Source organism: Anas acuta, chromosome 24, assembly GCF_963932015.1.
Source record: "Anas acuta chromosome 24, bAnaAcu1.1, whole genome shotgun sequence".
Lineage (NCBI taxonomy): Eukaryota > Metazoa > Chordata > Aves > Anseriformes > Anatidae > Anas > Anas acuta.
In genome coordinates, this window is record NC_089002.1 from 5689492 (window position 1) to 5701505 (window position 12014).

The 12014-nt window shown below is 58.4% G+C and overlaps 1 protein-coding gene across 1 annotated transcript in view; it reads right to left on the reverse strand.

Moving 5' to 3' along the window:
• The window catches only part of WNT2B (Wnt family member 2B), a 16890-nt gene continuing 4876 nt past the window's right edge, over nucleotides 1–12014 (reverse strand). Inside the window, exons 2-5 of the mRNA XM_068660050.1 lie at nucleotides 4753–4973; nucleotides 2471–2748; nucleotides 1743–2007; nucleotides 1–1081 (exon numbers count right to left, since the gene is read on the reverse strand). Of these exons, the coding sequence (XP_068516151.1) occupies nucleotides 852–1081; nucleotides 1743–2007; nucleotides 2471–2748; nucleotides 4753–4973 (994 nt within the window). The 3' untranslated portion in view covers nucleotides 1–851. The remainder of the gene's footprint in view (nucleotides 1082–1742; nucleotides 2008–2470; nucleotides 2749–4752; nucleotides 4974–12014) is intronic.

Here is a 12014-nt window from a genome sequence, read left to right on the forward strand (position 1 = left end):
TCATTTTCTGATACAGGTTTATAATGAATTTTGACTTAAAATAATAAGCAGTATACACAACATACAAGTGAGTTTTACAGAGAGATGCTGTTGTACCCATCAACTTCCGAACCTACCAGTAAGTTCACAGATTGTTTGCTCTCTCTAGCCCTCTGTGTCTGCAAACGTCTCTGGGTAGCCTTTGTCTTCTTGCAGTCATTCAGGCTTCAGTTGGCAGTTCACAACTCTGCTCCTCATCCCCCCTGGGGAGATGGGAGAAGGCTGCAGGAGCTGCTCTCGTTCAGCGAGCGTCAGTAGTGCAGCTGGGGTCAGTATGCCAGGACTGCTCGAGGGGAACGTGGAGATCGTGGAACTTCAGAATTCGCAACACCCTTCCTCTGGCCTTGCAAAAATAAAAATAAAAAAAAAAAGGAAAAGCAAGAGTGCTTTCTGCAGGAGTTTGTTACTCGGAACTAGTGGTGTTTTGCTGGTGAAACTTCCCTGTAAATTCTCTGGCGAGATGCAGCATTCCTCAGGCATTGCATCCTGGCGCTGGGTGCTCCAAGTCCATCAGGTGCACCGTCCCTTTGCAGAGAGAACAACAGGCAACAGAAGTTTCACAGTTGAAGCAAGGAGCGCGGACTCCTCCTAGGGAAGGGATTAGTTTTGCTGAGCAAGGAGAAGGGTCCACAGTACCTCCTGGGAAATGTAGTCCTTTCTTTAGTGCTTCGCAGAATTAATTAAATAAAAGCCATGCAGTCGAACTACAGCTCCCAGAACGCCATGGCCCGCCGGGCACGGGTGTTTTACAAAATTGGAAAGGTGGTGGGGGGGCCTCGCAGCTGCCTCCTCCCTCCGCTGCTCTCCTCTCTTCAGGTCTGGTCCAACCACTCGGCCCGTTTGGGGGCTTTACACGTGTGCACGTCCACAGTGTCCTCGCACTCCTTGCAGCGCACGGCGCAGCACCAGTGGAACTTGCACTCGCACTTGGTGACCCGAGTGACGCGCGTGGTGTCGTACCCCCGCCCGCAGCACATCACCTCGCAGCCGTCCGTCCCGCGGGACATCTTGTTGCACACGCGCCCCGCTGTGCCCAGGGAGCCTGGAGGAGGGAAGCAAGAGTCGGTCAGGCCCTTCCTCCTCCTCCTCCTCCTCCTTCTCCTCCCTCCTGTGCCTCCCCCAGCCAATATTTACCAGCTGAGCCCTCCACAGGGCTCTTTTCTTGGCAGATGAAAGCTCCCTGTTTCTGGTATAGCTCACCTGGGTGTGCTGTGACACCAGGGGGACTGGGGAGCATCCCCGGCCCCTGCCATGCTCCGGGCTCCGACAGCCACTGACCCTCCTGGCAGGGGCTGAGCACAGACACTGCCTGCCCTGCCCCTCGTCCCTCTGTGCTCAGAGATGCCCCAGGCTGGCCCACCAGCAGGCTTTTTATTTTTGGGATCTTCGCTCAGCAGAAGCAAGGCTCCGTGCTGCATTAACTACAAGAGGCTTACAAGGTTCGGGTCTTTGGTGTAAAGCCTGGGGATTTTGGACAAATCCCATCCTGCTCTGTGCAGGTGGGCACACCTCGGTGTGCTGTGGGGATGTGGCACAGTGACCGCCAGCACTCCCCAGGGCCCTGGGGGTGCTCAGCCCCTGCTGCCCCCCCCCGCTTGGCTTGGGAGCCGTCATCCCAAAAGGCTGGACCATTTGGGAGTTGCAGGGCTGCCAGGAGGGGAGGAAGAGCTGCTTTTAGGCAATCCCAGCTGCTTTTTTTTTACCTGCTGACTTGTCCATCACGCAGTAATCAGGCGAGTTCTCAAAATAGACCAGGTCGGTCTTTGTGGGCTTCCTGAAGTTCTTGTTGGCCACGGTGAAGCCGGTGCCGTCCTGGTTCATTATCACTTGGATGGCCCCGTTGTATTTCTTCCTTAGGTAATCCCCTGTTTTCCGAAAATCTGACATGGCCAGCCAGCAAGTCCTTAGTGTGCAGGAGCCGCTGACGCCGTGGCATTTGCACTCCAGCTTCAGGAAGCGTTTCACAGCCTGCGAGCAGAGGGAGGCCCTGAGGAGCGGCGCTCACCCCGCGTCGTCACCCCCCAGCCCCACAGAGCTCCTCCGCCCGGGGCTGCCCCGCTTCGGGCTCCCCAGTGCCGGAGGGCAGCCTGCTCCCAGCCCCCTCCCTCAAACAGCCCACAGCGAGCCTGGGGAACTGCGATTGTGGCTACCGGTGGGGCCCTGGGGGCAACGAGTGCTAGGAATTGGGCTTGGCAGAGGTGGGAGGGCTGCCGGCAGTGCGAGTGCTGCGGGCTGAGGAGCGGTCCCAGGGTCATTGATGCCAGCCGGAGCCTGCAGAGGGGCGCTGGGGGGTGGGTGTCCTGCCTGACACGACCCGTCCCCCTCTGTCCCCCCTTGTCACCCCTGCCACCACAGAGCAGGGAGCACCTCCTGGCAGTGTGGCCAGGCGGTCCCTGTGGTGTGGAGGCGTCCCCGGCAGCGCCGCACTCACCATCCTGCCGCAGCGGTTGTTGTGCAGGTTCATCAGCGCCCGGGCGTCCTTCACTTTCTTCTCCTTGGCGTCCACGAAGGCTTTGGCGAAGCGGATCCCGTAGTTGATGTTGTCGCTGCAGCCGCCCCAGTCGAACTCCCCGCGCTCGTCCTTGGCGCGGCCCCGCTTCAGGGGGTCGCAGCCGCAGGCCTTCAGGTCCCCTTGGCTGCAGGCCCGCGTGATGGCGTACACCACCCCCGCCGAGGAGATGGCGTAGACAAAGGCGGCCTCCCTGCTGCCTGCAGAGCGGAGACAGGGCACGGGGAGTGAGGGACGGGCTCGTCCTGGGCACGGGCAGCCCTGGGGAAGGGGGCGCGGAGCTGGCGGCACCTTGGGTCAAGACAAACTGAGCGCTGCCCGTCCCTGCGGCCCACACCGCTCAGCACCCAGCCCAAGGGGGATTTTGAGCTCACGGAGCGGCTGAGCCATGCTACTGAGCCGCTGCTTTGTTCCCTTACCCCATTCCCTTACCCCATCCCCTCTCCCCCCAGCAGCAGCTCCCGCTGGGTGCTGGCACCAGGCTGCTGATGGGGCTCCCAGCCCGGCCCCCGATGGCCCTGACTCAGCCAGACCCATGGGTGCTGAGCATGGGCAGTGGCAGCGCCGGGGCACGCGGGGACAGGCGGCTCCCATGGGTGCTGCTGTCCCCACAGACAGGGCTTCGGCTGCCACGGGGCTCCCCACACGGCCCAGAGTGCTGCCTGGCGCTCTGCGCCTCTGCTTTGAGTTCGCAGCTGTTTTTATAACGTTGTAAAAGAAGCTGCAAATCAAAACCATGCTAGGCTCCGTTCGGAGAGCCTTTGAAAGCAACTTCAAAGGGAACAGAGCTCTCTCTGGGCCTGGCAGGATGGGGCTACGGAGAGGAGCTTTCATCATCCCCTGTCCTCAGCAGCTGGGAGAGGACGTGGGGCTGGAGCGGGGACGTGGGGCTGGAGCTGTGGCAGGACACAAAGACGAGGATGAGGCCGCAGCATGGCGGGGTGAGCGTCACGGCCCCATGCTCGCAGCTCCCCCCAGCCGGGGCTGCTCCGGGCCTGCCCCACTCGCCAGCCCCCGCCAGCCAGGAGCGAGCCCCCGGCGCCATCCCCGCTCACGTGTCCTCCAGATGAGCGGCTCCCGGTGCATCCAAGCTGCTCCTGCTCCCAGCCGCGTTTGATTTGGGGTGGGATGGCTGGATGCACCCCGGCCCGTCACGTCCTGGGGAGCAGCATCTGCGCTGCAGCGGGGCACCGCATGCGCTCCCCACGCTCCTGCTGGCTGCGGGAGCCACGTGGCGATTTCTGCGCTGGAAGTGCCCCCGTCCCCATCCCTGCCTCCATCCTGCCCTTCCTCTTCATTCCTTGGGTCAGGAATGGGAAATACAGCCGGGCAATACCCAGTCCGTGGGTATCCTTCAGCAAGCATACCTCCTGATTCCCCCCCCCCAGCCCCTGACTGGGTCCCATGCTGTGAATTTTGACTTGGGAGCTAAGCCTGGCTCGGTGAGCGAGGTCCCGGCCTGCAGACAGGGATGGGCAGGTGGCCCCAAGGCCTGCAGCGGGGCTGCTGGCACCCTGAATGCCCCACCCCACCTTCAGCGCTTCGTGGGCACCGTGTCGGTGTCCCCGACCTCACCTGGAGCCCTGGTCCCTGCCCTCCCTGCAGCGCTGGAGCCTGCCTCGTGGCCGCCGTCCTTCTGCAGGTCGAAGCCCGAAGCAGGGGCTGGAGCCTGAGCTCTGCCTTGCCTCCCTTGCCATGCAAGGGAACAGCGAGTTCCCACGTGAACTGCTGATTCCTGGCCAACCCTGCTCTCCAAATATTTATATATCCCATTACTGTTTACATATGAGCCTGTTCTCCGGAGGTGTCTCCTCCTTCCCCCTTCTCCCCCAGTGCTCCCCCTGCTCCATCTCATCTGGTGCAGCTATTTCAAAAGCAGTGGCCTGCTCCCATTATGGCTTGATTAATTTACAGGGGAAGGCAAAGCTCTCCTCCAGCAGTAACCCAAGCCACCGGGCACGGCAGCGAGCGGCAGCAGAGATGCTCCCAGCCTCACACCAAGGCCAGGCACTGTCCCCAGGCCTCCAGGAGCGGGGACGGCATGCGGCACCCTCCCTAGGGACCAAGATCTTTAATCCCACCCCCCTTTTTTGAGACATTTTCAAAACGTTACTGCTAAACAAGTGGCATCCATAGCCACCTGCATTTCCCATCGCGGCGCAGACGTCCCCAGGTGGGGGCAGAGGGCGTGGGGCAGCACCTACTTCTCAGCATGACCCTGCCGAAGACGGTGTGGTCCCGGTCCAGGGTGCTGCAGTTCCAGCGGTGGTGGCGGAATTGGTGCTGGCACTCCCGGATCCATTCCTTGGCTCCCTCCCCGACCGACTGCATGATGTCGGGGTACCGCTGGCACAGCTGCCGCTGCTTGTTCACCAGCCCGGGGATGTTGTCGCAGATCACCCTCGCACCCAGCGCCCCGATGTACCTGCAGGAGAGACGGGGCCGGCGTTAGCGCCTTGCGCTCAGGGGCTGGAGGTGCGGGGCTTGGGGATGTTCTGCAAAGGGAACCCCCAGGGGCAGCGGAGGAACTCTCCCAGCCTCCGTCCCTCCATCCCAGCCCCGTGCTGCAGCCCGGCCCTGCTGAGCACAGCGGGATGGAGCCGAGCTGGGGCCAGCACAGCCAGCGCTGGGGTGGCTCCGCGATGCCACCCGCCCTCCCCTCCGGCTGGGGCACTCTGCGGGGACGGGGGTCCACGGCAGCAGCAGCAGATGATGGACACACCACTGAAGGTGGACGTCCAGGGCCAGGCTGCATCCCCCGTCCTGCCTGCGTGCTGCCTGCATCTCGGCCTCCTGCTGTGCAGCAGGGGGTGGGCAGGGGTTCGGTGCAGAAAGACAATGCGCAAACACGGCCTGGTGCGGCCCGCTGAGCCCAGTGGGCAGCCTTCCACGGAGCTGAGGGGGATCCTGACTCCTTCTGCAGCCAGCAGCCCTCGCTGCTGCCTCGGGCCAGCGCGGACAATGGAGGCGAGGTGGAATTTTCCATCCCCATCCAGCCCCTGCCTCCGCCGCCTGCTCACCCCAGCCAGCCGCAGGCTGCTTTGTGCCGGGGAATGATTTTTGCCACATACCACGGAGCTGTGCTTCTGGCTGGAAGGGAAGAGGTTTGGGTGGGATTCAAATGTTTCAAACCCCCAGTATGGAAATAAGACCCTCCCTTTAATAATAATAAAAGGCAATAAACTTGGGCAACATTTCATTGTCTCTCTCTCTCTCTCTGGCTATGTTCTATCATTTCTATCGGCCTCACAGATAGCTCAGGAAAGCCCTGCGAACACAGAAAGCAATGGGATCTTTTCCCTTTTTTTAAAATATTTTGTTTAAATGCTGGCAGAAGTGCAAGGTCATCTCAGGCTGGAGCTGAGGATAACAAACCCAGCTCCCCATGGCTTTGCGAGCCACAGCGCCGAGGGCCAGCGAAAGTTACTCCTGCAGCCCTGCTCGCCAGCCTCCCCTCACATAGCCATGGTGGTGGCTCCTTTGTGGCCCTCCCCAGTGCCCTTTGCCCACCAGCATTGGGGGCTCCTCGTGGTGGAGGAGGAGGATGAGGAGGGTTGGAGGCTGCGTGCTCCTGGTGCGACGGTGGGGGCAGCGCAGGGTCTTGGCCATGCCTGGCCCAGCTCAGCCTGCTTGGACCCAGGCGGGGACAGGGACGTGCACGTGTCCCTGCCGGGGATGGAGATGTGTGCGTGTCCCTGCTGGAGCTGCCTGGGGTTGGGGTAGAGGGGGAGATGCTGGGAAAGCTGGAAGAGGAGAAAGGCTCCTCGATGGGACCCTCCCCATCAGTTGGCACGGGGAGATGTCAGAGGGGGCTCTGCCCGATGCCGGGCAGGGGAGGGGGCTCTGCTCCACTCCAGGGATCCTGGGGACACGGCGGTGCTGAGCACCACCCCAGGGACCCAGACCCAGGGAAACCCTCCAGACAAGGTAAGCACCAGGCATTCCCCTTTTTACACGCTGAGCTAATTACTTCTCCCGTTATTAATTCTTCTGCCAAATATCCAGATCTGAGCAAACGCTATCAGCAAGAAAGTGGAAGGAGGGCACAGGAGGAGGGCAGACACCTGCCTGCAGCAAGCACCTCGCTGCTGTCCCCTGTTCAGCTCTGGCTGTGGCTGCACACCAGTACCTGCAGGCCTTCACCTGCAGTCATGGACTGAAACCCTTCCCCGAATAGCTGTGGCACTGGAAAGTGGCATGGCACAAGGGGAGAAAATTCCTCTTTTGTCTTGGAAAGCCCATGGCTGTAGCGGTGAGACCTGGCTCCTCCACTTCGTGGGAAAGTCTCCAGTGGGGTTCAGTTACTCTGAAATGGAGCGAGACAAGAACATCGAAAAATTTCCTGCCAAGCAGAATTTTGGGAGGGGAAAAAAAACACAACAAACATTTGTTTTGGATTGATTAAAGCATCCCTTCTGATCTTATTTCTAAAAATCTATGACAGTTCGAAAACATTGAAATAGGAAATAAGAAGGATGTTCTGAAAAGTCCCCAGCTGCCCTGTCAGAATGCTCTGCTTCATTTTTTAGAAATTAAGTCGTGCTGGAAGTGGCAAATTTCTGTGAAGCGCTTTACTCTTGGGGAATCTGCATTTTACAGCCGGAAGGAACTACCCCAAAGTTCAGAAACAGCTGCGAGAGCAAAGTGCTGCTGCGTCCTCGGGGACTGCTCGGCCCTGGGCTTCTGGGTGCGGAGAAGCACAGGTGATGGAGAGAGGCAGGGCACGTCCCCACGGGCATCCTGCAGCAAGGAGGAGCCAGGACAGAGAGTGAGCATGGCTAATTATGTGCAGGTGGGGATAACGAGCCCTGCAGTGTCTGCAGAGCCCTTTGCTACAGACAGAGGGGTTTGCTCAGCTCAGCTCAGCTCTGGGGGCTGGCACTGGTCCCTCTGATGGCCTCGTCCTGTGCCGTGTGTCACATTTCCCTTTTGCTCCTGGAGCTCAGCTCCCAGCGGTGCAGGGAGCACCGTGCTGCTGCTCGCCCTGCTGCACCTCCGCGCATCCCCGGTTCCTGCAAGGAGCGACCCGCGCGGCACCAGCACGGACCAGGCTTCGTGCTCCACAGGCAAGTGCTCCCAGAGCCTGGGCAGAGAGGAGGTAAAGTGGTCCCAGCTTCCTGCTCCCTTTTTCTCTTCTCTGCAAGGAAATCTGCTGCCCTCAGGCAGCCGGCGATGCAGCTGAGGCGAGCCCAGCTCTTTCTCAATAGCCTGCAAGCGCTGGCTGCTGCGGCGCATTGCGAGAACAGGAGACAACTGTCACATGTTGGCTCCCAGTTGTTTTTCTTACTCTAAGAGTCTGCTGACTTCTACTCTTGTAAACAAGGAGAAACCTAAATTGCTTCTAAGATAAACATGCAAATCGGAGGCAGACGCATCTATTTACTTGGCAGCGTGCATTTTGTGCTAACCCCCTCCCAGTGCTCGCCCCTGCGTTGTGCGCGCTCTGCTTCCGCGCTTCCCATGGCAGCGTGTTGGCTCCCCACAGGGCTCGTGGGCTCCTTGGGGTGCTCTTGCAGAGCTGTGTGGCCCGTATCACGTCCCTGCCCGTGGTTAGGGCTGCTCTGGTGCAGTCTCAGCAGCTCAGAGTTCTTCTACCCGCTGCTGCTCCCCTCCCTGCGGGGTAAGGGGACGTTCGTGCCACTGTGTGCTGGCTGCGGGGTCCGGGGATGTGCTGCACGGTGTCCCTGGGACCAGAGGTCCACATGCCTTGTTCTGACTTCATCTTCCTGGTGTTTGGGAACCTCTTTCTGGATCGAGAAATTGTGCTTTTGGCACCAGCCCCCTGCTGCTGAGCTCTTTAGCGAGAAAGACCAGAAGTCTGAGGAGAAGGGCTGGCTCCCAGGCGTGGCAGCGCACAGATCCAGAGCTCCTCCAGAGTCCAAGGCACCCGGCAATAGGCGGCCGGGAACATCTCCCGCTGGAGCGAGCGAAGCTCTGCCTCAGCCTGGGCCAATGCTGCACAACCCTTTCAGTAAAGAAATTTCTCCTAATTTTGCTTAATTCCTAACCGCTCCTCACCAAGGTAACAGCGCGAGCCTGCTCTGTGTGCTGAGATCCCAATGAGGGTGAGGGGCTCCTGCGGGGTCATGCCTCTGTCTGGACCCCGCAGCAGGTATCTGGTGGGAAATAGCTCCTGGAAAATGAGTTCTGAAAAAAGAAAATGTTTCATGGAAATAGGTAAATTTCAGAGGACCCAGAACTTGCTATAATTTGTAACTTCTCTGCAAGGTTAAGGCGGTGTTGAGAAATGAGTGCTGTGATTCAGTTTCTAATGAAAATAATATTAGACACTGCTGTATCTAATATTTTACATGGCATTGAAAAAACACTATTTGAGCTTTATTTAGTTTCAGGAGGGAAAGTTTTGGAATTGCCATTCTAAGGCAAATCTAAAAAAAATATTTTTTTTGTGCTCTGCTTTACGATTAAAGCAACTGTTGAAATGTTGGAAGTTCCCACCGTGGGGAATCAGGGTTGCACCAATACCATTGGAGGCACAATTTTGAATTAGAATAACCACAAGTTAAATTTACCCTGGGAGAGGGATGCCCACACGAGGAAGTTTGATAATGCAGGAGAAGAGGATGCTCAGGGCATCCCCGCGGGGAGATCCTGAGTGAGGGCAGTGGCGGCTGCTGCCTGCTTTAGTGTGCAGGGAGCTGAGGCACGAGGCTTTTGCTTTGTCGTTTGTTATTGCAGAGAGAGTTAATGGCTGAAAAATGATGGCAGGTTAACATTTCCTCCTGAGGATCCTGAAACACCTTGCGAAGTACTTGTAGCTGCTGTGCAGGGTGGGAACAGAAGTGCACGGGGGCAGACAGGGCAGCACAAAGCCTGCTCCTGACAGATGCAGCCAGCTCTGTGGCTCTGGAATCGCGGAGAGATGCTGCTCCGACCTGGAGGAGCTGGGAGCAGGTCTCCAGGCAGGCACCAGGCTCAGCTTCTCCATCCCATCTAACAGCCTGAGACCCAAGGAGCTGCCACTCCTGGCCTGGCCTCTCCCACCAAGATTGCTGAAGACGATCGGGTCAGCTTAAACCCAGGACCCCTGCTGCCCAAGCTGCTCCCCGTGGTTTCCTGCAGGCTCCCTCCGTGTCCCTGTTGTAAGGGCAGGGACACGGGCAGCTGCGCGCTGCTGCAGAGCCATGCTCGGGGTTCTCTGTTTGCCAGACCACGTTTAAAACAACAACAACAACCAAAAAAAGCAAGCGAGGCAGCCGAGGAATTGTTCCCAGCCATGCGTTAGGCATGCCTCTGAACCTGATACCCCGATGGCCAGCGGGTGGGTGCCCGCTGCCGTGCCCTTGCCCTGCAGCCGGGGGCCAGGAGGTGCCTGGCATGGGGGAGCTTGGCTGCTGCCTTCTGCTCCTGGGGCACTGCCTCTGACAGGGAGCTGGAGGCACTGCCTGGCTTGGCTGGGCTATCGGGCACTGCTGGAGTCCTTCCCCTGGGGAAACCGATTCCTTTCCCCACTGCTCTCATGAGCACGCTGGTAGTCCTGAAAGACCGACTTGGGAGCTCTGTTGGCTTCTGTTCTTTTTCCTTCCCGAGGAGCCGATACGAAACTTGTGTTTTGGTGGGAGGCTGGAGAGCCCTAGGCAGCTCTCGGCTGGGAGACGAACCTTCCAGATAGGATCAAATCCAACATCCCCGTCTCTCTATCTGATAAAGAGCAAATTCCGGAGAGCCTGACAACATTTCGCCTCCTCAAGTGCTTTGCATACTTCCCATGGAGATTGTGCTTTCCTTCCCCTGCTCTCCATGGCTGTGGGTGGACAATTTATAGCCAATTGCAAAGCGCTTTGGGTTGCAAGGTGCTATAGACATTTGAGATATTATTTTATTATTGTAAACTCTGAGTATTTTATTAAGCCCCACTGGGAACGGGGCCATCCTGGCCTGCTGGAATTGTTAACGCCTTGGAATGATTAATAGTCCTAATTTCCTCACTTAGAGCCACTACTCCGTATGTTGAGAGCGTTAGTCTCACTTGAATGGTTTTTAATATCATAATGCTGGGCCACTACCAGTGCCATTCAAGTACTTCTCATTTTCTGTGCTGTGATCTCTTTTCTTGTGTGCCACCCTTCTTCCCCACCGCCTGCCTTCAGTTCCTTCTCGGGGTCCCCCCTCTGGGACCTCCCTGTGTGGGCGAGCAGCTGGAGATGGGGATGCCCTGGGGGCAGTGGGACGTGGGGGGTGCTGGGTGCGCCTGCGGAGCTGGTGGGGTGGAAATTCGGAAAGCTGAGGGAGAAAAGGGCCCCGGGGCCTTCTGAAATAACAGCCACAACCTAGTTCCTCTGACAGATGCCAGCTGATGTAGGAACACAATCCAAAGCGCTCATCAAAATTATGCTTTATCCTTTCAAGTAACAATTTATTTTTCCCCTCCCCAAATCCCAAAGCACTCTGCCAAGGGGTGTGGAGGCAACGCAGTCGCTGGTGGCAAAGAAGCTTCTCTTGTCCTTGGCGTATCGCGTGTGCTGGGGCCAAGGCTGCTCGGAGCAGGGGACACTGTTTCAGCAGGCCTGGCACGGTCTCACCTCACGGTGCTCTGTAGGTGCTGCTGAAATTGGTTTTAGTAATAGTAAAAGCCAACGAGTTTGGGAAAGCAGAAGGATTTTTTTTTTCCTTGCGCGTTTCTTTTTTAAGAGACACTTCCTATAGGTGAAAGTGACCCTAATGAAAAATGAACCAAGAAATACAATTAGGATTATTATAACGGAGTGGAGTGACTGAGAGAACCCATCTGTTCCAATACACTCCCAACGCAGAACACCAGCGCTGCTACAGGGGCCAGGGAGTTCATTCTCCATCACTCTGATGTTACTCTGAAACTTATTTTTCAAAGCGAGGGCTCCCCGGATGGCTGGGGCTACGGAGCACTTGGGGATAAAGACTTCCTGGTCGCTGACCTCCCGCTGCTAATACCGAGCAGAGCGCTTTGCAAGGACGAGCGCTGGGCCCCCCCAGACCCCCGCTCACCGCTCACCCTCCCCAGGTGGCAGCTCCCATCCTGGGAACGTGCCTGGGACAGCCCCGGAGCTGAGCGGCTGCGGGGACGGTGTCAGAGGGAAGCGGCTGGTGCCTGGCAGCATCGGGGCCTCTGGAGCCACCGGCCTCCAAGCCACAGCCGGTGAGGCCCGGACGGGTCGCTGGGGGTCTGCCCACCCGAGGCTGGCACCGAGGGGAGCCGGCGGCGCCCGCGCTCCCCCAAAGGGTTACGCCGGCTGCCTGGGAGGCTCGCGCACGCAGCTGTCTTTCCCTTGGCTTAATTTCAAACATTCCTATTGATGCTATTTCCCCTCCCACACACCTCAGTGTGATGCCTGTTTAAACGAGCGCCTCGCTCGTCCATCCGATAACCGCGCGGACACGTGGCTCCGTTTCTCCATCCCTCTTTGTGCCAATCCACGGCACCTGGACCAGGACCCGGCACTGGTGCTGGGATGGAAACGCAGGGCAA